Source organism: Bactrocera latifrons, unplaced genomic scaffold, assembly GCF_001853355.1.
Source record: "Bactrocera latifrons isolate USDA-ARS-PBARC rearing strain unplaced genomic scaffold, ASM185335v1 scaffold_177, whole genome shotgun sequence".
Lineage (NCBI taxonomy): Eukaryota > Metazoa > Arthropoda > Insecta > Diptera > Tephritidae > Bactrocera > Bactrocera latifrons.
The window spans coordinates 329,301-355,412 of record NW_017535263.1 but is presented as its reverse complement, the minus strand read 5'-3'; the positions used below and the strand labels follow the sequence as shown (position 1 = coordinate 355,412).

The 26,112-nt window shown below is 33.2% G+C and overlaps 1 protein-coding gene across 1 annotated transcript; it reads right to left on the bottom strand.

Moving 5' to 3' along the window:
* Nucleotides 1-4,584: 4,584 nt before the first annotated feature.
* LOC108967101 lies at nucleotides 4,585-15,960 on the bottom strand. Its single transcript, XM_018930347.1, has 3 exons — nucleotides 15,661-15,960; nucleotides 13,346-13,477; nucleotides 4,585-5,067 (listed from the first exon to the last, which is right to left on the bottom strand). Exons 1-3 carry the CDS (start codon nucleotides 15,958-15,960, stop codon nucleotides 4,585-4,587), a joined length of 915 nt encoding a protein of 304 aa, XP_018785892.1.
* Nucleotides 15,961-26,112: the final 10,152 nt, after the last annotated feature.

Genomic DNA, 26,112 nt, shown 5'->3' with positions numbered 1-26,112 from the left:
TTAAAAAGTGCAGTAGGTGTCAAATTTGATCAGATGGTCACTACACTACACTATATTACTTCTACAAATCAGAAGAGCTTGCCGGTTTTTGTAAGAAAAATTAATATCCTGGGTAAAGGTAGATCAGATAAAACTTGCATTGGCGTGAAGACGAACTTTCGAAAAAGATCAGGTCATAAGGACCTAAACATATACGAGTACATTTGCCTATATGTGATATAATACCTTTAGTATAATATTAACTTGAATTGACAGTTTCTTCTCTCACTCATAAATTTGCTTTAATTTTGATTTTTTGCTTTCATAATTTTAAATCTTAATCGATTCACATGAGAAGACCTAAGTTAATTATAAATTATAGTCACTCAATTTTTTTTCACTCTGTATTGTCCATCCGTAAAAGTCGCATTGTCCAACGGACAATAACGGCAATTTTGTCGATAAAAATACGAGCATTGTCGGTGCAATATCAAAGGCGCGAAAGTACACAGTTTGCGCACACCTCCAATCAAGTACCGGCATGCCAATACACACTCATATGTGTTCACGCAGTACCCCCTGATGTGTTTGATACAGATAGAGGACAAAAGTGGCAAGTTTCGCCGATAACAGCAGCTGATATTTCGGTTGCAAGTAGGCTATTGCAGATACAAATGTATTTAGTTCAAATGTGCGATGCCATGATAATGAACATATTGATTATTTTTTGCTCACATACGGCTTCAAATCAATTCGATTTTTAATTGTCAATGGAGTGGTCAGAAGGCAAAGGAAAAAAAAAAAAACAACAGAGGACAGTAACAAAAAAGTGTATAGCATATAAATTGAGAAACATTTAATTTTGAGGTATGTCAGCTATTGTTATTGCTGTTGTTGTAATCACTTTAAGTTGACCAAGCTGCTTTGTAACAATACAAAGGTCACGCAGATTTATAACGCTCATTATGAGCAAAATGATTGTTGGCATTTTGAAGAGGCTACACTGTGCAAGCGACCGATTGAATTGGTTGGGTCCCCATACATGTGACAAATGCCTAGAGGAACGCGTTTAATTCGAGAGTGTTTCTGTGTCCGTCTGCATTGTTTGTGAAAATTCAGCAAAGGTGTTGTAAGAGTGCTTGTACAAGGTGGAGTGCACACAACAATAGACCAATTGTTTTCGAATAGAAGTAGAGGCGGCAAATAAATAAATGGCATTGCTGGCGCCTGTGTGGCCAGGATGCGTGAATGGAAGGACAATGAGTGGATAGAACAAACCAATCGAGATTTATGTTGCAATGTTGCGTGCCCTCGCCTTCGTGGTTGTGAACCCAGCAAGCATGCGCATTGTAGTTGCATTCATTTCTAGGCGCCCAAGTATAGAATTACTCTGACTGTACTAACTTATATACAACGTGTCAAAAATATTAAGCAGCTGATAAATAATTCATTCATAGGATTCTTGAAAATCTATTATACCTATATAAAAGATCTGTGTGACGAACGATATCAAGCGACGCTGCTGAAGTTTTAGTTAATATGCCGAACATTGACATCCAGGGAGACGAATTCGCGCGATTGCACCGGCTAACAGGAGGGAACCAAAAGAGGAGGCAGCAACGATGGTAAACATCAACCAAATTACGCTGGATCGACAGTCTAATCCCGGACATCCATTTTGTGGATAGATAGATAACATGGAGACCAAGACTTCCATTTAACCCAAATACTTAATAGACGTGGATGCTTTAGAAGCTATCGGCTGTGATTCCATCACGACCTTAGTGCGTACTGCCCGACCTGTAAAGAATACATAGAAGACTTTAAGCATGTAAATTTAAAAACTTAAGTTGGCGGTAGTTTTTCGGTGAAAAATTTGGCTACACTCATGTGTCAGTCCTCTGGTAAATGGAAAGCCTTCAGCGAAGCGTCAGCTTTAATTATGACAAAACTAAGTCATACGCAATACTTGTATATCAGGCCTCAGTCAGTTTGTGTTATAGACGAGACTGAAAGCCTTTCTTTCAACCATGAAGTAATACGTAATCCAATGGTTCCGTGGAAGAGATTTGAGTTGGGAGTTGGCTAGATTTAGCGGATTAAAGTTCGGCTGCTCGATACTTCCTAATATTTAAAATAAAGCCCGGAGCCAATTTCAATGATGGGCTAAATGGCTTATCTACGTTGTCCATATTCAGAATATGCGAAAGCATCCTCCATTTATTAGTAGTTGGTATTGCAGTATTATTCAGAGCAACTACAGTATCGGTCCAAAATCTTGCTATAAAGTCACATTCTATTGAAACATTACCAACAAACAGCAACTTAAAAAAAAAAAAATCAAAGATCTTTAAACCAGCACTGTGATCATTTCATTAAGCAAACAAGTACTTGAAAGTTCATGGCCTTATTATTGGACCTTAACAAATCAAATGCAAAAACCAAAAATTACTGTCGACGATCCTCAAACGACTAAAGTCCTCTGGACAAGTTCTTTCAGTCGGATGATCCTTAATGAAGCGATCGTCTTATATATGACCATGAGTCGTTTGTGAAGTGACGGTGAAAGATTTTTTAATATTTGTTTTCCAACAATAAGTTACAGATAATTTTCAAACAGTATTACTTCCACTTTATAATCTAATCAAATATGATGGACTAGTGCATGTTTTAGAATGTAATCACTACTTATCAATAATAAAAATAGAGACACAAAGTATTGAGTGAAAGTCGAGAAGTCATCGAAAACTTACTTTATGCGAGACGAGAATCAACATCGTTAAAGCTAAAGAAAATGTGCCTGAAAATCTTCCCTTTGACATCAGAGAGTTCTTAACATCTCTTATAGATCTACTCAACATATTTTGGTTAAAATTCCGGGTATGAAGCATGTCTATCCCAGTTTGGTACCAAAGGAACGTGGTGACTTCGAGTAGAGGTTGGAAAAAAGTGAGAATCAAACACTCACCAAATACATCTTTATTTGCGACGAAACTGGGGTTTGTGCATGTTATGTTGAAACTGACCAAATCAAAATTCGCTGAAGGCAGTGAAGGTCATACCAGTCATTAAGGATGCTGACATGCTTATGTTGGTTCGAAAGAAGCCTATTTTGAAGTTGATAATAAAGATTTATTTTAAAATTCGTGAAATTCATTGTTTTGTAAGCTTAAATTTGGCCAGATTATACTCTAAGTAACGGGGTTTGTTGCTTAGCCAAATTCACGATCATACGACGGTTCTGGTGGTCAAGTGACTTCAGTTCTTGCATCAATGTTGGATATAGGCCAAGATCTTTTCGCAAAATTCGTCACAACGACGTTACAGAGATGCCTAAAACATGAGAACGATCTTCGAGAGACTGATTTGGGTCTCAATTGATGAGATAGTGGCAGCAATACATATTCTCGACACTGCGGACACTTCTTTGTCGTACTGGCACGGGAACATTTTGTACTGTGATTCAAATGTTTCCACTTGACGCTCAATTGTTGATCTGATAGGTCGATTATGACGAAGATAAATTGTACGTAACGCACTAACTAAGAATCTCGGTTGTAAATTTAAATAGTTTCGATTCATTGTTGGATCGTATATTTATCCTTAATGAAATTACAAGCTTTACTGAAGAGAAATGTCGAAACTGCCGAAAAAAATATGGCGTCGTTTTCTGTTCAAATCTACCAAAAGGGGAAGTTTCGTGACTTTTGATTTCACAATTATTTTCGAAGACGCCAGAGGTAAGTAAAAGCTTTCCCCCCTTACTTTGCTAGCATTAATTTATGCCCACCAAATAAAAAATGCAGTATCAGTATTTTATATATGCATGTAAATAAATATTTTATTATTAAGGGTATAATTTAAATGAATAAATACTTAAGTAATTACAACACAATTAAAACTTCATTAAATTTTGTTAAATCACAGCCTAATTTTTTTATAATAATTATTTAGTTGTTTTTTGAAGATACTTCATTCGATGTATGATTCTAAGAAAATGACATATAATACTGCAGTGTATGTAATTATTAATAAAACATTGTATTTTAAAACTTTTCACAATAATTTTGTCAACTGTATTAGTAGAAATATCCAACTTATCTAGAGGCTTAGCTAGTCCGCTAATTGGTGGGTTATAATGACAGTTAATTATTATTTTTTAATATTTATTTATTTTCATTCTTAATGGAAAAAAAAAATATTTTGAACCAGATCGAATATGATAATTTTTGGTGATGAACCATATTGCAGACATTGGAAATGTTGTTTAAAAATTTAAAATAATATTCGAAATAAGGGTTTACTCCAACTAAAAAGTTAGGAATTTTAATCTTATGTTTTAAATAAATAACTAATAACAATTAAAGTCTATTATAAAAAAAGGAAAATTTTTGAAAATGACCTATAAATTTTGAATTGAAATGTTCAAATATGAAAAATCGAAAAATTTGAGAATGACCTTAAAATGAAAACATATAGAGTTTAGTTATAATGAATCAATTATTATATAACGATTCCCTAACTATTGTATAATAATAATGCCTGAGTTATGAATATTTCGAAGAATTGTCATGATAAGTATATTAAATTATATAATATTATATATTAGGGCTTTTTTGAATGATTATGTTTAGCCTGTAATCTTCGCCGATTCGTCGAAGCTTCCGTCGTCTTTCTTCTTCCCTTTTTATTTCCATGACATGTAAATATCCGTCCGATGTGTCTCCTCATGTTTGATAAGAACTTTCGAAATTTATCGTATACTATATCAATATCAACTGGATCAACTCCTTCATTAGCCGAACGCTTGTCCGTACTTAGTTTTATTCTGGTCCTTGCGGCAACAACATTTATGGTTGTATTAATTGGACGACCTTTCAATAAACTGGCAGCCATTTGGATATCACAGAGTATCCCACGAAGTGAGTTATTGAGATGTTCTAGTCGCTGGAGATTAGTGTTACTTATGTTGTCACTTTTATTTGAATTAACTGTAAAATTTTTGTTGGGATTGGAAGCGTGACCAAGTAAACGGTCAACAGTAAGAGCATAAACTTGCAAATGCTTGTGCCAAGTGCTTAAAGTGAGCTGGAATTTGATTTTGTTGAGTTGTTTATTTTTTAGCTATTTATTATATATTATAGTCTAATTATTATTAATGATAATATGAGAATGGGAAGATAAGTATTACTTAATATTTTTTAAAGCGAAAAGCAAAGAAGCATTATAATGTGGGATGAGATAAAGAAACATGTAATCAAAACCAAATTATCATAATGTTTAAAGAAGTCATAAACACCAAAACCACAATCGAAATACAAAGCTGTGCTTAAAAAAATACATTTGAATCTTTCGTCTGAATTATTTTTACACTTCAAATTTTTGAGTAGTACCGCCGTTTGTAGACTTGAAGTAAAGTTGAGGTTACTTAATAAAGAAGATATATGTATCTATTATGAAAATCATACTTTAAGTTTGTATGTCAAAAACATGCTATAGTGGTAGGGTCTGTTCCCCAATCGATGACGATGGAGCTGTCGTTCCATTAATGACCATGAAGAAGTTCGAATAGCCATTACCAGTCCGAAGAACAAGGCAGATGGATTTCAGCAGAGCTATTCAAGCACGGCGGCGAAGAACTGATAAGGTGCATGCATCAGAATCTTTGTGGAATATGGTCGAACGAAAATATGCACAACGACTGAAATTTAAATGTGCTCTGCTCAATCCACAAAAAGGGAGACTCCACAAACTGCCCCCCCAACTACCGAGGGACTAGCCTCCCCAACATCGAATATAAGGTTCTATCGAGCGTATTTTGTGAAAGATTAAAGCCCACCGTTAACAAACTGTTTGGACTTTATCAGTGTAGCTTTAGACCTGGAAAATCAACAACCGATCAGWTATTCACCATACGCCAAATCTTGAAAAAGACCCGTGAAAGGAGAATCGACACTCACCACCTCTTCGTCGACTTCAAAGCTGCTTTTGACAGCATGAAAAGTAGCTGCCGTTATGCCGCTATGTCTGTATTTGGGAACCTTGCAAAACTAATACGGCTGTGTGAACTGTCATTGAGCTATACCAAAAGATCCACCAGGATCGGAAGGACCTTTCCGAGCCATTCGATACCAAAGGAGGATTCAGACTAAGCGACTCCCTTTCGTGCGACTTCTTCAATCTGCTTTTGAAGAAAATATTGATATCATTGGTCGATAATATTGATATTATTGGTCTCAACACCCGCCGTTAATTCTACTTTCTCCAGACTGGATAAATAAGCGAAGCAAATGGCTCTGGTAGTGAACGAAGGCAAAAAATACCTCCCATAATCAAAAGAACAGTCGGCGCACTCGGTACTAGGCGATCACGTCTCTGTTGGCAGTCATAACTTCGAATTTGGTCTATCTTGTAACCAGCATTAACACCAATAATAACATCAGCTTCGTAATCCCATCCAGAATAACTCTTTCCAACAGGTGCTACTTCGGAATGAGAAGGCAAGTGAGAAGTAAAGTTCTCTCTCGCCCGAGAAAGAGCAAACTCTATAAGTCACTAATTAATTAAGGGTTCGTCTCAGGGTGAAATTTTCAAGAAATCGAGTTTTTTTTGTTGCATTATCGGATAGTATACACTATAATAAGCATTCACTCAAATTGAAATTCAAATTATAACGGAGCTACAGCGTTTCTTGTAGAAAGGGAACAGAGTGAGGACCGCAGCGACTCTAATCTTTTATTTTTGCAATTTCCCATTTTCTTTGCCACGAAAAGCTGTCGAAGAACAGAGCTAAATTCGATACTTTTTGTTCGAACCGTCGCCATTTTATCCAATTTCAAAAGAAAAAAACGAAAAAAACAACAACAAGCTTCCATCACGCGATAGCGACTTTTCTCAGATTAATAATATTTTTGAAATTTTTGCTTTGGACCGAAATTGCGGCCTTACGTATCATTTCAACAGTTTATTTAACTATTAAACACCAAATTAATATATATAAAAAATCATTTTGTATTCGTCAAGAATGTATTTATTTACAAAAACAAAATCGGAATGATTAGTTAATTTCAACATAAAAAAATCGTGAAAATTTGTAATTTTTCGGAGGGTCACACTGAGATGATGCCTTCAAAACATGACAATAACATTGCCTAAGTTGCCTTCAATAATAAAATAATTATATTCAAAATTCGCTCACCAAAAGAAAAAAAAAAAACAAAAAAGAAACAATTAATATTAATTGCGCTCGCATGGACTTAATTAAAATTATGTCCATAAATAAATCTCAATTATCGAAAACTGAACGCATAAATGACAAGATTTGCAATTTTCTACGCTATAAGTCAAGCAAGCCCAAGACATGCGTTGCATTTGTAATTGGCAGGGGACTTTTTGTACCCGGTGTGACATTTTACAGTCCGAGCTAAAGCAATTATGTATGCTTATCATGTGCATGTGTGGAGAGCGTAAGTGAGAATTAAATTGCTTATTTTTTTTGTGTGTTCTACTTTTATTGGAGTGTAGCGACTTGTGCGGTTGTGACAGCTGTCATGAGCCGGTTTTTAGGAAACTCATTAGCAACTATCGAGATAAGTGCAATTATTTTAAATTTTTTCGAATTTTCTTTGATTTTTTTCGAAAAATATTTATCTATTTATAATTAAATGAAATTGGTTTTTATCATTTGCAGTTTAGTTTATATCAAATCATTTGCTTGTATTAGTGCTAAATATCAATGTATAGCAATTTATTTTTTACAACTTCAAATGACATTTTCTTATAATAATATTTATGAGCCTATATGCCTTATCAATGATTAGTATCAAATGTTGATCTTTTGGCTTTAGTGATAACATCAAATTAAAATAATTACTTATAAAATTCAAATTAGTTTGACAGCAATTAAGAAAATTTATACAAATTTTGTAATAACAATAATAATCTGTAAGCCCTATAAATAGTTAGTGAGCATTTGTGTATGCTTGTACATATGTATGTAGTCAGTCACTTAGCAATATAAACAGAAAGTGAAAACGTCGCTATTACATATTTATTTATTCATTTATTCAATTAAGCATTTATTTGTTTATTTGGCTTTTGTTATTGGCTTTACGCTAAGTCATTGATAGCACACTTAACAAGTCACAAAGCCGCATGTTGAACAATACGAGCAATAATAATAATAATATTACGCGCGCACATTCATACTCAAAGTAATGAATGCAAAAGCGAGCAGAAGCCAGTGTCGAAATGTCAGTATGTATATGATATGTACTGCTGCTTTGGACTGAGTAGGCAATTGAGAAGCAAAGACCTCTCTCGACGAACAAAAACCAGACTCTTTAAGTAACTGATAATTCCCGTCCTGCTATATGGTGCAGAGGTCTGGACGATGAAAACAACTCATGAGTCGACGTTACGGAGTTTTCGAGAGAAAAGTTTTGCGATAGATTTATGGTCCGGCGAATATCGCATTCGATGGAATGATGAGCTATATGAGATATTATATATGACGACATTGATATAGTTCAGCGTATTAAAAGACAGCGGCTACGCTCGCTAGGAATAAAGAGTAAAATCGGCTCTTCATAGAACATGTATGCTGGAAGAAGGGCATAAATTCATGCTATATGGAAGTATCAGAAATGCCTTTAGTAATGCTTAGTGTTTTAAGTAGTTGCGTTGCGACTAATCGCAAGACGTTCAATACTTCCCTCATTTGCCACGCTTTTCCTGTTTTTTTTTTTCGATTGCATATTATAATAGTTTTGTAACTTGTCAGTTGTTTGTATCAACTAATACTAATCCAGAAAGAGATATATAGGGTTCTATAAATATATGGAGTAACTGTCTCGCCCTCTATTAAGTTTAATGTACATCTCTTTAACTACTAAATCTACAACAACCAAATTTTCCTAGCACCAATTATATAAGAATTCCAATCGAGAGTGTCAAAATGGATGAAATCGGAAGATAACCACCAATAACTACTAAAAGCGCAATAAATCAATAACTAATTACGCCACAGACATTAAATTTTACCCCCGGTATGATATTAGAAGTCTTTATGGGAGCCGATTTGGAAATTGGGACGATGGGTGTAGCACCGCCCACTTTTTGTGGAAATCACATATGTTGAGAACCGCTCTACCGATTACAACTAAATTTAGTATGTTGCATTCTTCTCAAATGCCTATGGCTCAGTGCGAATGTGGCCGAAATCAGATTTAAATTACGTTTGATTCTATCACTTTCCAGTACATAAATGACGAAGAAATTGATATAACGTGATAAAACATTGCACTAATAATTTCTTTAGAGTACAGCATCTTATGATCAAAAATTTCCCAAGTGGATCTAAGATTTAATATTATATTTTGATAATTAGAATTTTTTATTAAATTTAACATTACCTTAACGAAATCTGTTTTTTATTTCAAAATGCCGTAAAACTTCTTTTTTAATAGAATATCCCGGAGATCAGCTGTATTTCTTTTCCAAATAAATATTTTTATTAGTACTAAGTCTTCAAATACAATTAAGATAGTATCTCGGGTGTACAAATTTTTGGCTTAATAAATTTAAAAGTTTTCTTAGAAAAAATTCTGGAAAAATCGTTTTTTTCGCCTTCTAACTGTACATTGGGTAGTCGTAAAAGTATTTTCGTATTTTGCCAATTGATGTCGTTGCAGTGCTACAATATAGTGTTGGAAAGATGAGATTCTAATATTAAGCTTCATTTGACAAACCAAAAAAAAAAAAAAAAAAAAAAAAAAAAAAAAAAAAAAAAAAAAAAAAAAAAAAAAACAACCAAAAAAAAAAAAAAAAAAGTTGAAAACAAGTTACAGGTGTTCAAAAAGAAGTGAAAATAATGAAATTCGTTATATTTTGAAATTTTTGTCTAAAAACGGCAAGAATGCCACGCAAGCCGCCAATGAAATTGTGAAGTTTACGTAGACGATGCTGTATCAGTTCGTGTAGCTTAACAATGGTTCGCTCGCATCCGTTCTGGAAATTTCGAAATTTTGGCTTACACTGATGAAAGTTTTACATTGATAAAATTACTTATGTTTCTAACGGAAAAATAGCAAAAAGTGGTACACCAACTACTAACTGCCGCTTATGCCCTCCGAAAAAAAGTGATTGTACAAATATTGTTATATTAGCCTGGTACAACTGAGTTCAAGCGTAAAGCTATTTTAATCGCTCACACACACAAACTTTTGTTCGCCAGTTTTGGGTAAAAGCAATTGCTATACGAATTTAAGCGAACAGTTTTTTCGTCGCTTTGTCCGAAAGCTTTAAAATAAATTAAGAGCTGCTGACGTGCTTATATGCCGGCGCGCCGACCTTGCCGCTCACAGCCGCTCGCACTCTCTGCAATCGCACAAGCTAACGGGGATTCCACCGGCGCTGTGGCTGATTCATGCATATGTTGAAAATAAAATTTGCGCGCGCACGCTGAACGCTTTGGGCAGAGGCCCGGCAAAATGCTCGAAACGCCACATATCCACACAAATGCGCACAAACAGTCACAAGCGAGTAGCGATCAGCTGCTAACGGCATGTTTAGTTAGCATTTTTCGCTGTTAAGCTTTCAATAAGTTAATTTATACGTACAAGTATACGAGTACATACATATGTATAAGTATACGTGTTTGAAGAATTCGATTTATTTGTACACTTCGTTGAATATTTGCTTTTTGCTCCGGTTTTGTGACGTCTGCAAGTTCATTCAATAAAGAATTCTACGAAATTTCGATGATGTGTATACGCCATGGTGGGCGCTTGTTGTCTGTCGCATGCCGGCGATCGCTGTTCGCTGCTGTCTCAGCGAGCGGGAAGGCAAATATAATTGGTTGTTTAATATTTTGTGCATATCGTTGTCATATGTGTTTGTTGTTTATTTGCAGTAGGCACACAGGCAACCAGTTATATTTAGACGAATGTGCTCATAATAAGTGTAAGTGTAACAACTGGAAAAGCCCGCCTGACTGATATCAATTACAAGCAGCTACTAGTTGCAAGTTTAGTTCGTGTTCGGGAGGGTATAATGGCGCTGGCACACATAACTCACATATTGTGACGATCATTCGCATTTTTCTGCAGAATTACGATATATGCATGTATGTACATACATAGCACATATGATTGTTTGTGCCGTAAAAAGACAAATATTGCGACGGGCAAACAATTATTGGCTGTTATACTTAGAAATTGCACGAGCACGCAAATTCTAGCAATGAATTGCAGTGACCCAAGTCACTTGGTCCAGGAAAAGCACAATTAGGTCACTAAAAATTGTGGCAGCAAGTGAAAGGCAATAAATTATATGGCTGAGTGAAGAGAAGCAAAAAGAAGAGAGCCATCTATGGGTGAAAGTGTGAACATGTTTAAGTTTGATGTGTTTAAGCAGTTTGTACAGTGTGTTAGTCATGAATATTAAACGATTAAATTATGTAATTAAAATACAACATATGAAAGAATTATAGTCCATGCCAAATTTCGTTAGGATATTTTGTTAAATAGAAAAGTTATCCATACAGGGACAAGTTTGATGGGTCAGTTGATATGGCCGCTGCCAGGTTTTTCTGTAAGTTTTGTCGTTCGAGCAGAAAATTGTATTGTATTCGTGGTACATTCTTTATATGAACGTATGCGAAGTTTCATTTCGATCTGTCAATTCATTCTTTGTTTACATGCCATTTAGTATCACCTTGTCACAGTATTTTTTTACAATGGAAAAATTGAATATAGGCCAGTAATAAAATTCTTAGTTTTGGAAGGTGTACCACCAATAGAAATCCAGAAACGAATGTTAAACAGTGTAAATTGATTATTCACCTGAAATTAGAACACTAGAAAGATGGGTTACTGAATTTGAACGCCTTGAAAACGATCCACTTTAAGAACGTTTAAAAATCGTATCAACAGTAGAAAGCTGTGTGCACAATAGGGCCCGCATTCGCTAACAATGGAACAAAAACATATTCGAATGCGACTTTCTCAGCAACATTTGGGACGTTTTAAAAACGATAAAGCGAAGTTTTTGCGTCGGTTCACCACTGTATGAGACTTGGGTCTATAACCATGATTCTGAATCAAAACAAAAGGCTAAAGAATGGTATGAACCTGGTTGTTCGGCTTCGAAATGTTTCATGTCCGAAAATCGGCCAAGAAGGTTATGACATCAGTGTTTTGTGATACGAGTGGAATTTTTTCGTGGAATACTTGAAAACTGGTAAAACAATTAATTCTGAATATTATTGCAACCTTTTGGATTAGTTGAAGGAAAAAAATTGTGAAAAAATACCCGGTTTTCAGAAGAAAAAAAAAATTTTTTTTTCATCAGGACAACGCAACATGTCAGAAGAGCATTTTCACAATGGTATATATATATAGTGGTCCGATATTGGCGGTTACGACTAATAAGAAACCTCTTGAAAAGGAAAGAATGTATGCGATATTTCAGATCGACATTTCCAATACTAAGGGAATCCAGATAATAAAAAAAAATGAAATTGAATTTAGAGAGTAAGCAAGGACTAAATTGATAAAAAGTCTAAAACTCCAGTTCATTAATTGCGTACTTTTACTCATTTTTATATAAATGATCAAAATTGTATGTATTTTTATTAAAAACAAAAAGTACGAAATTTTTATTTAATTTTTGCAAACGATTTTTCGGCAATTTTCAATAATATTATACTTCCTATAATTCTCGTTAAAAAGTCATATTTAAAAAAATTATTAAATTAAAAAATTATATTATAAAACAATTTTTGTCGTCTAATTTTGTGAAAGTGTTTCACTGTAAGTAACAGTATAAGCTGATAAGAATTTCAGAGTGGGTGTGTAGAGCTTTTAGTATTGTCAATAACTTCTGCGAGTTTTGATAAAAAATGTGTTATTTTTTATTGTTGACTTATCACACGTTACTTGTCACACCCGCACCGTTTCGCACAATTTTATGAATGAATTAGTGCGCTTTATTTAACAATTATCGTCGATACTGCTATTGAAGCTTTTGAAACTATTGAGTGGGGTCAGTATTGACTATGTTCTTTTGATTTGTATTCAATGATTGCTCCAAAATTAATATATGATTTATGTCTGTAGTAGTATAGTGTATTATTCTTCGGCTAACGAAGCTGCTATAAGCATTTTAAGCTAGTAATAAGCAAGCGAAAGAAGAAGCATATGCAGCTAATGAAAATATTTAGTGGATCAATGTAAAGCAAAATGGCGATTAAGCACAAATGATAACATTATTATTGGAACCATCACAATATGAAAGCGATAAAAGAAGCGAAAATGTATTATAAATAAAATATGTTTAACATATTAAAAATGTTTGAGTTACTTACATTTTTTCTTCCGGCAACTTTTAGAAATGCATATGAGTGTTTGGAATATACTTTTGACACATTTTTAGGACCCATAAAAGGTCTTAAGGCTTTAATTTGTTTCGTAAGATTTCCACGTAGTTCGCAAAGTACCTAAAAATATACAAAAAAAATATATATATGTATGTATATATTTATATACATATATATATGTATATAGTGGATATTTACTATAGCTTAAGTGGTTATATACTCTTTCATAATATTAATGAAAATATCGATTTTTTAAATAATAAATTTTTTCTAACAAAATAAAATAAATGAAAAATAAATTGACGTATTTTTTCTGATTTACATGTGGATATAATCGCTTTATATTTAAATTTGATAAATATGTATATGTAACTATAAGGAAATGGCTAATTCAACAATATATTAATGACGAATGGGCTCTGTTGTCTACGATTTGCGATCAAATAAGTTGTGAGCTTAATACCATGCTCTCCATAAAAAAAGTTCTCAAACAGACTTTAAGGGATCCTCGACCGGAAATGTCGTCGCAATGTCCGTGTTCAAAATATTTTTTTCCGAAAATTTCAGAATAAAAATTTTAATAAAATATTTAATTTTTTAGCTGAGAAAAAATTTGTTGAAAAATACTGTTTTTTACACGAGGAAACCGAGGTAACACCATAACTGTCTAAGGTTGATATCAGAGTGGAAGCGAGAACAAAAGAATATAAACAGTGAATGTAATATTTTATCTTTTAAACTCCGCCAATATATAGATACATTTTATATCTCTGCAATAATAGACATTCAACTATTTCCTAATAATATGGCAATAAATCCTCAAGAAGCATTGGACAAGTTTTTTAAGTATCTTATTTTGCCTTTTGATAAATTAATGATAACAATAAATGCAAAACAGTAAAGAAGGAAACAACAAACACTAATAATTGCAAAAAGAGTTCAAGCGAGAGACCACTACACAATCTACTTTACCGCTTTGTCGTTTTCGTCTACTAGCTTCTCGTTTCCACTATGGCATCAGCTTAAGTATTTTATGGAAATTTGAATGACACTAGATCTAAATGTATAAAAATTATTCTAGGCGAAATAATGTACATATCGTCACCTAAAATGCAAAATAACCTAACATCACTTTTAAATACACACATAAGAATAAAAGCGAAGGAAAACAATAATAATAGAAACCACTCCAACCACCAATCTGAGTTTTGGTTTTAAAATTATTATACATATTTTGGTTATATTGGTGACAGCGGAAGCCAAAAATTGTATGCTATAATACATACAGTAAATTTCGTTTTTTTTTTTTTTGATGATACATTGTTTTGAACTTTATGTGACGGTAAGTGAAACAAGATTCTACTCAATTGGCCGCTAAAGTTACCTCTACTTTCACCTTAACTACGTGAAATAGTGATAAAAAATGTACTAAATGGTGGACGCACCATATATATTATATTTATATAACAAAGGTAAACAAAATAATTTGTTTTTGCGTTTCTGATTTTAGGCATTGAAGACACTGAAATTTTTATTTTATGCTCCTGCCTTCCACAAAAGCAAATTTTAATAAAAAAAATCTTTATTTTTGATATTGGAGAAACTGAAATTTTATATGCAAAAGTCAGACCCAAAAACTGCGTCATCCGGTGTAACCTGAATACGATAGTCTGTTGTTGTCAAGGTCGAAATTCAAACGCTTATTTTGAGGAAACATATTCAGTGTGAAATTTCGAAATAATATTTTTTTTTGATTAATTTGGAATACTTCGATAAAAATAAAACACTAAATTTTCAAAGTAACATTTCAACACAGTTTTCTAGAACACAAACGTATTATTCTCAAAACTACGTTTTTCAAATGGGCTGCAGATGATACAGCAAAACAAATCTGCTTTGATTTTTTCCTACTAATATTTCAGCATTTTTATTGTATAAGTGGCGAAAAATCATTTAATTTTTCAGCAAAAATTGAATTTTTTTTCAAAGTCTGCCAAGTTAGTTAAATTACAACAGAAAATATTTGAAACCGTTAGTCATTGTATATGCAATAGCCGTTTACGACCTTTTTAAGTGTCTCTAGAAGCATAAATCGCCCAAAATTATTAATTATTTTTCTTTGAAATTATTTGTGTATATTTGTTAAATATTAAAAAAAAATCATGCTGAAAATTTTTAAATATTGCTTTCTATTAAAAATTGCCAAAACTCAACTTTTCTTATGCCCTGATGGACTGACATACACTCAAAACTTTATAGAGAATAATTTTACCAAAAACCACTTAAATATACTGGTTACTTACCTTCGCACGCGGTGCTATTTTACTGACATGTTGCTTATTCGCACTGTCATATTCGAGCGTATAACCACAAGCATTAGACCAAGACGCAGGAGCTGCTTCTATTAAGCTCGGAGCAGGTAAAGACAAAAGCAAGAACAACATTGTTATCAAAGTGAAGGACAATAGATTCCTGAGCAATTGTCTTGTATTAGTAGGCGACGGCGCAGTTGCTGGTATGTGACATTTCGGCAAGCTTGAAATATTGGCAACATTGTTAGCATTCGTGATATTATCAATATCAACAGCCACTAGAACTTTCATAGTCAATTTAGTATCATCACTTTGCTTATTTGCGCTTGTATTATGACTTTTTGCTTCGCTTTTAGTCCACATTTGCTTGTGGGTCTTAACACGCCGTGCACACATACCGATCGATTGAGTGTCACCTATACACTTGATAGAGCGCAGTGAGATGCTTGCTGAACGTTGAGCGGCAGTCACTGTAAATTAAAAAAATAAATACATCATTAATTGAATCGATTGAGTAATAAACATTGCTCAGTGAAGATTAACTGATTTTAGTTGCTATTTAAATGGGCAGTTCAACATTTCATTTGCAACTAATTGAGCGAACATACATATTTGAATTCAACGGTTGTGAGCTAAGCGAAAAATGTTAACGACTAACTACTTGCCGCAAGCTGTTCACACAGGTAGCTGCTGAATGCGGGAACCCCACAATGGGCACGGAATTTCCTCATAAGCGCGTGCTACGCTGCTTTGATCATTATTGGAATTGGTACTAGTATAGCTAGAGATTTTAGAATGTCTCGAACACACAACGTTAACAACGTACATACATACATGCCTAAATAGTAAAGGTTGCGTTTACAATTAACTTGCGAAGTGTTTGAGGCGATTCGAAAGCTTAGTAACAATTTTTGGGGGTTTTCCCTAGCACTCGCAATCGGTCATAAATATATTTTCCTATATTTAACGATGGGATTAGTTTGCTTACGCAGACACTTAATTGAGTTATTAAATAAGAAACTTTTTTAAGATAATTGCTTTTAACCTTTTACTACAAATCGTCAGGTTGTTATTTGAATTTGTGAATATTTTCACTTTAGTACATGACAATCGACGTTATTTATCCATTTATCTATGGTTTTTATTCGTATAAGGGATTTTGTCTTTTCTAAAGCTGTTGTTGCATGACACCCAATAACCTGTAGTAGGAAATTAACTCAATTATTATATTTGGAACTTCGAATGGATTTGTGATGCAAAGCTTTTTGGAAAGTTTTCTGGAAGATTTCAATTTGGTTATATACATTTCTGTTGCGAATAAAAATAGCAGTCATAATTTTTTGTTATTCAACTCTACTTTGGCGAGACAAAGCATATAATTAGTGCCCAAGGCTTTGCTATAAAAACTCGTTCCGACAGACTTTACTAAAGCGTACAGCTTGTCTGGCGATTTTTAGGTTAGAAAAAAAATTGAAAATTACTTGACGTTTTTTGGTTTGGTTTTATAACTGTTTCAAGTAATCAACATTTTTTACGAACACAAGTGTTTTAGAGACAAAAAGGATTCAATGAAGGTGTTGAAGGCATCAAAAACTGGACTCGTGTGAGTCGTCCATCCTTCTTTCTGAATGCAGACAACATCCGGAAAGGTTAAAGAAAAAATGTACTGAAAATCATTGTGTTGGCATTAGAGAAATAGCGGAGGATCTCAATATCTCTTATGTTCAAACTGAATATATTTTGGTTAATATTTTGATTAATATTTTGGTTAAAATTTTAATATGTAAAGAGTGTCAATGCTAGACATGTACTTAAACACCTCAATTGTTTGTAAGATAAGCTCAGCAGAGTAGTTGGGAACCTTATATTCGTCGTCATTGTTGGAGACAAGTTGTGGGTTTATAAATATGACTCTAAGTTTCTCAGTTTATTTAAGACTAAGTTAGTCTAAGAAGTCGATTCTAAAAGGGCAACCTTGGGCAGCGTAAAAGGCCAGTCTGTTGTGGTACCTAAAACTCCCATATAACAGATCACTTAACCCTTATAAATCGACAAAGCGTTTTGAGCAAATTTGGTGCGACGACTAATGCCACCTTCGACTATGGCTTCTTGTTGGCCGAATGTAAGACTGCTCAAATTTTTTGACTTTAGTGTTGCAAAGGCTGTCCAATAAAGACCCACCACACTCTCCTCAATCTTTAACGACTTTCGTCTGACAAGAATTTTAGACTTACTGGTTGCCTAAAATTAAGATTTACAGACAGACCAAGCTACCCACATATATTCGACCCATTTGTGAAAGACCGTTTTCAGTTTCTTGTTCCCATCCACAAATCCCTCAACGGTACGTAAGCAGAGAAAAATGCGGCACGAATAGCATCTGCGACGCAGTGATCCACGTTTTCAGAAATGCCGGAAACGGAAACTCTGTTCTTGTACTCTCCTTCATACCCAGCTTTATTGAGCACACTTCGCAACAATATGCACTTATCAGAAATGTCCTCGGTTGATATGAGTCAAATGACATGTCCTGGCCCAATTTAAACAGTAAGTGCTCAGCCTAACATGCCTTAGAAATGCAAAGGTATTTGATACTGAAAGACTTGAAACTAAAACTGTTTCGCTACGGCCAAACTCTTTATTCAAACGCACATATTAGTAGTGGCTCAGTGGAAAGTCCTTCAATTTAGTTGTGAAGTCCTTTCGCATCCACCTTTTAGTCCAGGCCATGAACCATGGTATTACTGCCTGTTTCTGTGCCGACTTATAATTTTGCTGGAAAAAAGTTTGCCCCAGTAAGTATGTTAAACTCGACTAGCTCAGTCGATAATTTCCTAGAGAGTGGAATTCTGAAATAAGCTTCGAAATGGCAACAAATTATCGAGCAAAGCGGTGAATATTTGACCTCAATCGAATCATTTTAACTGTGCTAAACAAGGCCTTCAATTCAATGCAAAAATAAAGGTTTCGCTTTTAATAAAACTTAAATAATGAAATCTCTCATAAGCGGGCACTGGTGGGACCAACCTGACCTGTTGATATATTGCCTAAATAAATATCAAAAAGTGTTTGGACCAGTGAAAATTTCCGATTAATAGAGTTTTCACTGTATTACATAAATATCAGATTGCTTGAAATAACTTACCAAGTCCTAGATTTAAAAACAGTGGAAACTGGGAGACTTTACTTCACAACACCGGATAAATCAAAAGGTTATCTATGAGTGGCTTTGTAGTGTCCGCTGCTAACTTTTATATCTGGTGAAATTCATGGGCAACGTGATTAAAAGCCGACTTATTGCTAAGTAGTTAGACATTATATAATATGATATAATATATATACTATAATAATATATGGATGAATATGTTCGAGTCAAGCGACACTTTTCCAACGAAACGACATATTGTTTTCACTTGTAAATTAATATAATTAAAATGGATTTTAAAGTGTCAAAGCGTGCCCATTATGAAAATTTTCAAAACATAAACTGAGCGTAAGAAACCTGTTTATGACTTGTGTTCTTTCCTATGTTTGAATATTTTTTCTACAAAGTCTAGTTTCATTGATCACTAGCAGACTGCATGTCGCCACCGATATCGCGAATTGATTAATTTAAAACCAGAAATACAATAACACAAATTTGTTATTGTAGCAAATTTGCTGCGGTTTTCAGTGCCTGGAGACAGGTGTCTTACGGTATGTTGGCAGATTTCTTCTAGTTGCTAAGTGGGTTATGGCGTATCGTTTATTAAATTATCATTTGTTGTGTAATTGAATCAAGTTGTTGGGCCTAATTGTGAAAAGTGTATATGTGTAGACATGGCGAATGCGATGAATAGTGAAGCGTGTGATCGAGCGCCAAATAGAAGCTGAACAATCTGATACAAACGATTGTATCGAAAAATCAGTAAACGGTGCTAAAGTACGAACCAATTGCTGCTTGATTTGTCAACTTCCTATCTTTTGAGCGCATCTCCCTTTACAAAAAATGTATTTACGGACAACAATAAAATTATTGAGTTGTAGAGAGTAGTGAAGACTTCTTTACGATGGTGTAGCCGATAACTTCAATGTTACCAAATTTTGTTTTATATATTTTAGGTATTAGAGAGTTTGATTTTATAAATAAATTTTACTATTTTGAATGGTTTTTTGTGTTATTGATTTTAACATTAGAGACACGAAATAATTTAGTGATATGATATGGATCAACTCCCGATTTATCAAATCGCTATCTCTCAGCGAGTTTGGTTTAAAGACAGGTTCTATTATTGTAAATGGATCAAAAGGCCAACTACTGTGAAAAACTGTAAAAGCAATTTTTTTAGTTTTAAAATTGAAGACATGAGAAAAATGGAAACTGATCCAAGAAAATATAAATGATTATAAGATTACTGGAGCAAAGAAAATGTAGTATTAAATAGTTGGTTGTTTTGGGGTTTTCAAAAGAGCACTACAAAAGTAGACCGATAGGCACAGGCGCTCTTTTGACATTTCTGCTCAACCGACCGAAGTCACTATTGCATTCCGAAAAAATTTCGCTTTAATGAGGTTTATGCGCCGGCGGTGTTATTGTGAATGGGAATCGGTAACGTTCAATGATAACCGAATATTTTTGGCTCGAATGGGATGTATGGACTTGGACAATATGTGGCTCTAACAGGATGGCGCCACATAGCGAATATCACAATCGATTTATTGAAAAACAAGTTTAGTGAACGTGTTATCTCACGAAATGGCCTAGTCAATTGGCAGCCTTGGTCGTGCGATTTGATGGCGTAGATTATTTCCTCTAGAGCAACGTAAAGTCTATAGTCTATGCCAACAAGCCAGCGACGACTGATGAACTTCATATGAATATCGAATCATACGAAGTTCAGCTACCGGACTTCTGCAAGCGTGCCTTTAGTCGCCATGCAAAAGAAATCGTGTTCCATACATAACAGTATCGAATGTACTTTAACAGGAATAATTTCATTGATGTCGCATACGTTTTCAAATTAAAATTCGTTTTTTACAGTTATTCAGTGTTTGTGTTTAATATTTTTTCTTTCACAAAAATATTTCGATTACAAAGTAAATCGGTGCAGTCATTTTTGTAATTGTCTTCCACTAATTTTAAGACGGACATATTTGTAAATTAATTGAAGTTACATAAAGCAAATATATCTACATACACATAAATTGTTTAACAATTGTTGATATTTGTACACTTGATGAAAAAAAATTAAGTATACGCACCAGCATCCATATTTGACCAATCAAGATGATTAATTATTTTAAAAAATATATACAATATTCACAAATTAAAAACTTCTGTTATTTTAGTAAAACAAAAAATACGTAAATTTGCAAGTCAATACGTAGACTATCCGGCTTAACAGCGTGTGCTTACGCTTTCAATACGCTTGATATACTGCCAATTTGCGAAATTAGAAACAAATACATACACAAATTGCCGGTTACTCACTTTTGCATCCATATACGTTACATGTAGATTCACTCATCAAGCGAAGAGTATTTTTTTAGGCTACTAAAGAGAGTTTTTTTCCCTACACATATTCACGAAGATGAAGCCATATGGCGTGAAAGGTGCTTCACTTTGACTAACAAGTATAAATCAACGCCTAAGAGAGCGCGTGTGCCTCTAACTGTTGTGGGCATGTCAAGTAGTTGTCCGTCATGCTCAAGTTAGCATAGAAGTTGCATGATTGTTTATATGCTTTATAAAAACTAAATAAATCAATCAGTATATAAAGCAAATTTTTTTTTGGCTTGCAGCGAAAAATTGTATTGAAGTACATATGTACAACAGTTGACTCATGAAAGTCTCGTTCTACAGCAAATGTATTACATATTCATGAATTGAAATAACAGTATTATTCCAATTAGTTTTGGCTTCATTATTTTATGAATACTTTAATGGCTATGGAAGGAATTCCAATAAATCATGGTAATATTTTCTTCCACCACTTTACTCCTTTGACATTTTAAGTAAAAATCAAAGTAACCTCAATCATTTAATTACGCTAAGTTAAGTTAAGTTAGGTTAAGTTATGCAATTTAGGTTTTAATAAGTTAATTTTATTTCAATTAGTTCCAATTTTTTTTTTAATTAAGTAAATTAAGTGAAGTTAATTTAAGTCAAGTCAAGTCAATTTAAGTTAAGCTAAGTTAAGTAGAGTGAATTTAAGTTGAGTACAGTTAAGTTATGTTAACTTAAGTTAAGTTAAATTTAAGTTACGTTACGATAAGTGAAGTTGAGTTATGCTGTTATTATTTATTATAATTTAATTTGCTTAATTTTATTTAATTCAAATCAAGTTAAGTTAAGTTAATTTAATTTACGTTAAGTTAAAGCAAGTCAAATCAAATTGATTCAGTTTTTTATTTTAAGTTCATTCAATTTACTATAATTTCATTTACTTTTATTTTAATTAATAATAATGTACTTTAATCCAAATGCTAACACCTTTTCTGAGAGGTCAAGTGTAATTTCACCACAATACGGATTACTCATACACGCGCATGGCAAACACAACAAGCATTCTCTTTACCTGAACCAAATCGCTGAAGTTTGCAATTCTTACTTTTTTCCTCTAGTGAGAGCTAAGTAGAGAAAGCCAAATCCGAAAGTGGATTTTAGTTGAAGAAAATGTCGATATTGAGCGCTATTCAAAATATTAACGAAGAGTAATGTTAATTTGGAGTACACTCGGCTTATTAATTTAAAATTTTGCCCTCAAAGCTTGCGAATAATATTATTTCTATCGTTATAATTTATTCTAAAACAAAAACAAAAATATCCGAAACGGAGTGAAGATATGAAAAATGTAGAGATCTTATTTTTAATTTGGTAGCGAAACGATCGGTAAATTTACGATATACCTTAAGAAACTTAAGCAATGTTTTAATACTCGTACCAGATCAAATGGTTCAATATTTGCCCTGATATGAAGACCTAAAGTAAGGATTCTGGTTATTTAATAAAGAAATATAAACAATCTTAACAAAATTCTGTGCACATATTATCTCGGACATATTGCCGATTGGTGTCGAAAATAAAATGTACCGATGATATCTCATTTTTCATATAGGACATACTGTAGCCTGGTATCGAGTGAAAAATAACCGATAGATACTAAGTATTCTCATTTGATGAAACATTCCAATGTTGTCCAAACCTTTTTTGAACATTTGCCATAAATTATTTGATAATTCACACTTTTAGCATTTTTATGCCATTTTTCGTTGGTTTAAGACGTCTTACTCACCAAAAGCACACGTACATATGTTCACTGACAACAAAATTGTTGCCAATTTAAAAAAAAAAACCGCTTTCTTTGCTTGTCTCCGACTATTTCAAACTTTATTTAATTACTTAATTTATATTCCTTTGAAATATAGCGGACAATTACAACTAAGAATTATAAAAATGTTATGTTACCGCACTTAACAACCCTTTGCTTAAGAATAACAAGTTCGAACTGTTATACTAACAGCACTTCCAATAGGTTATATAGCACTTCTTATCAAAATGCGTACATATACAGGTAAAAATTCACTTTAAATTGCCAAGTTATAATTAAATAAGCTGTTTGTTTGCACACGTATAGGTACCTCTGTGTGATATGTAATCACTTATTTGATCATCTAATTGACAAAGCTTTCTCCAGAATGTCTTGAGAAAAAAAAATTTGCGTTGTTTTCCATAACTCGGCTGCAAATTATCCAAAAATAAAAAACCAAGAAAAATTATTTTTTTTTTTTCATTTAAAATTTTTTGGTGGTCATTACAAGTGTAAACTGTTTTTCCTATAAAAATTCCGCAATTTTTTGGGTGGAAAACACCCTTAAAAATAACAAAAAAAAAAAAATTACTTAACTGTAGGGAGCGGTATTTTATAGGTTAAAAATGTGTACAAAGTTTGAAATAAATGTATCAAATACGCGAAAAACGCTCCTATTGTTTATGAAATAAAAAAGTGACGAAAAAAATCATCCTACATTGTCAATCCTTATTTAATAAATAAAAAAATAAATAAATAAAAATAAAAAAACATTATTTTTTGTCTTGAAACCGTAAGCCTCCCTCAAGCCACGAGTAGTTTGTTGATATTACTACTTCAGATCCATAGATTATATTTGTACACATTGTAGATATTATGAAATAATTTACTTAAAGTATACGCAAAAATATTATGTTCAATTAATTAAAAAAAAAAATTCGGTGTTGTAATTTTATTCAACGAAGAACTTATAACCAATAATGCGTAAACTATTTCTTATTATGACTCATTGAAAATAATTTATATGCCCTCCTGCTCACCACGCATATAATTGTTAACATATGAATTAAGATATCAAAAGCGTTTCCAAACTTTAGGTATAATTAATGGTTTATTGACTCTTAGCTAACAACAAAGTTCATTAACATTAGTATTTAACATATATTATATATTTAGCGGAACGAAATTATTATCGGTAATTGAGTAAATTAATATGTCATTATTTGCTTCAAATTGCTTCCGGTCGCTTCTAAGTACAATCGGAAGTACAACTGAAGGGAAATGATTCATAGATAGCACAAATACTCAACTATATCTTTATATACATAGATTAGTATATATATAGATAAATATATAACTATTTATGACAGTTAGACCTGCGCAGATAATTTTTGAAAACTGAAACAATTTTGGTAGGCTTAAACCCCTCGGAAACGAAAGATAAAATAACAAACAAGAGAAAAATAATTCACGCGCGTTATGTGGTCGAGAGAAAGGGCGTGGTTGAATTTTTAAGGGTTAAAAAGAGTTTATCTCGTACTTCTGACAAAACTACGAGACCTATAGAAAAAAGTTGTATGGCAATGTTGTAGGTATTGAGATAATGTAAATTTTTTTTTAACTTTCTACACATATACTCAAAGTTCAAATAACCAAAATTATGTTTTTCTACGCTTGAAACATATTGTTACCGATTACAATAGTTTTGTTTACCTAGCGATTGTTTGTATCACCTAAAACTAATCGGGTTAGACTCCGAGTTGAATTCCGTCTATTTGTCTGTGAAGTGATAAGTCGGTGCACGTGTTCATTGCCAAAAAAAAAAAAAAATAATAAAAAAGAAAAACAAAGGGCTGATCCTCACATCCTCACTCAGACGGACGTAATCGGTCTACTGCCTTAAAACCTTATTAAATAGAAACCTATAAAGTGCCATAACTAAGCCGTCAATTAAAATATATTTAGATGAGTATAAGCCATCTCGGCAGTCTTACCTTTGGTAAACCAGGAGACTGATATTACACGTCTCAATTCGGCTTAAAAACTACTAAAAGCGTGAAAAATCAATAGTACGCCCGAGGTAATAGACTTTAGAAATAACGCTAAAGGAAAGGAAAACCGTCCAATTTTTGGAAAAGTGTATATCTCGGGACCTGCTCCATCGATTTCAACCGATGGTGTTCTTAATTTACAGTATGAAAATGGTAAATGAAATTAAATTACAACCACCTACTTCCCATATAACACAATTTAAAATTCCAACTGCTACTCTCCCTTAGTTACAAAAGAAGAAACAATTAATATTATAACATACAACTCTACAAGAATAGTATCCTTGAATGTTTACGGCAACATATTATTCAAATCTAACCAAAACCATTCACGCCCCTAAATACCGAATTTGTGGACCCCAACACCTATAGTTGACTTTTTAACAAAAATATCGGTTAAAAAGTGATATATATAACTGAAATTCGGAGAGACTTCTGTGGATTTAATATACATAAACTAAAGCCTTTAGAAACTCCGCATGACTTTATACCACACTTATAAGTCAAAATTCAGAGATTAAAATGACGGTGCATCTTTATGCATCACATTTATTTAATGAAGAAAAAATTGCCCAATACCCCATCCAACTAATAAACCTTATGTACTTGAAGGTATCTCCTTTATTTCTTTTTTTAATCTTGTTAAAAAAAATTGTTTTTTTTTTTATAGAAATAAAAAAATACATGAAAATACATCTTGAAATAAATAAAAACCCATACCATTCTCTGCCCTCAATATACCACATTTAATGATTTCCGACGACCGACCTGACTTTAAACAGTTCTAGTTGATCAAATAATTTCTAAGTAGTTTGTTTATTTGGTTTGACATACTACGGTGAGCATTAAGGAAGCTTTTTTGAGTCTTAAGAACAACACTAACCCAATTAGAGTCACGTGCTAAACTTATAAAAGTGCACTCAGTTGTGTTTTTGAAAATAATGTACCTCTATAATGCAATCATGCATTATATGTGTGTTAAATATATCAGTTGTAAATAATTTTTCGTTGCTGCCAATGCCGTGCCGTGCCAACATACAATCTTACACAGCAAAAAGGCATAAAATCAGCGCATCACATACTCCCAGGGTACCTTAACATAT

Coding starts and splice junctions, on each gene's coding strand:
- LOC108967101 (XM_018930347.1), bottom strand. CDS start 15,960: ATGAAAGTTCTAGTGGCTGTTGATATTGATAATATCACGAATGCTAAC. Junction 13,478..15,660: donor AAATAGCACCGCGTGCGAAG/GTAAGTAACCAG, acceptor GTATATTTTTAG/GTACTTTGCGAACTACGTGG. Junction 5,068..13,345: donor AAGTTGCCGGAAGAAAAAAT/GTAAGTAACTCA, acceptor ATCAAATTCCAG/CTCACTTTAAGCACTTGGCA.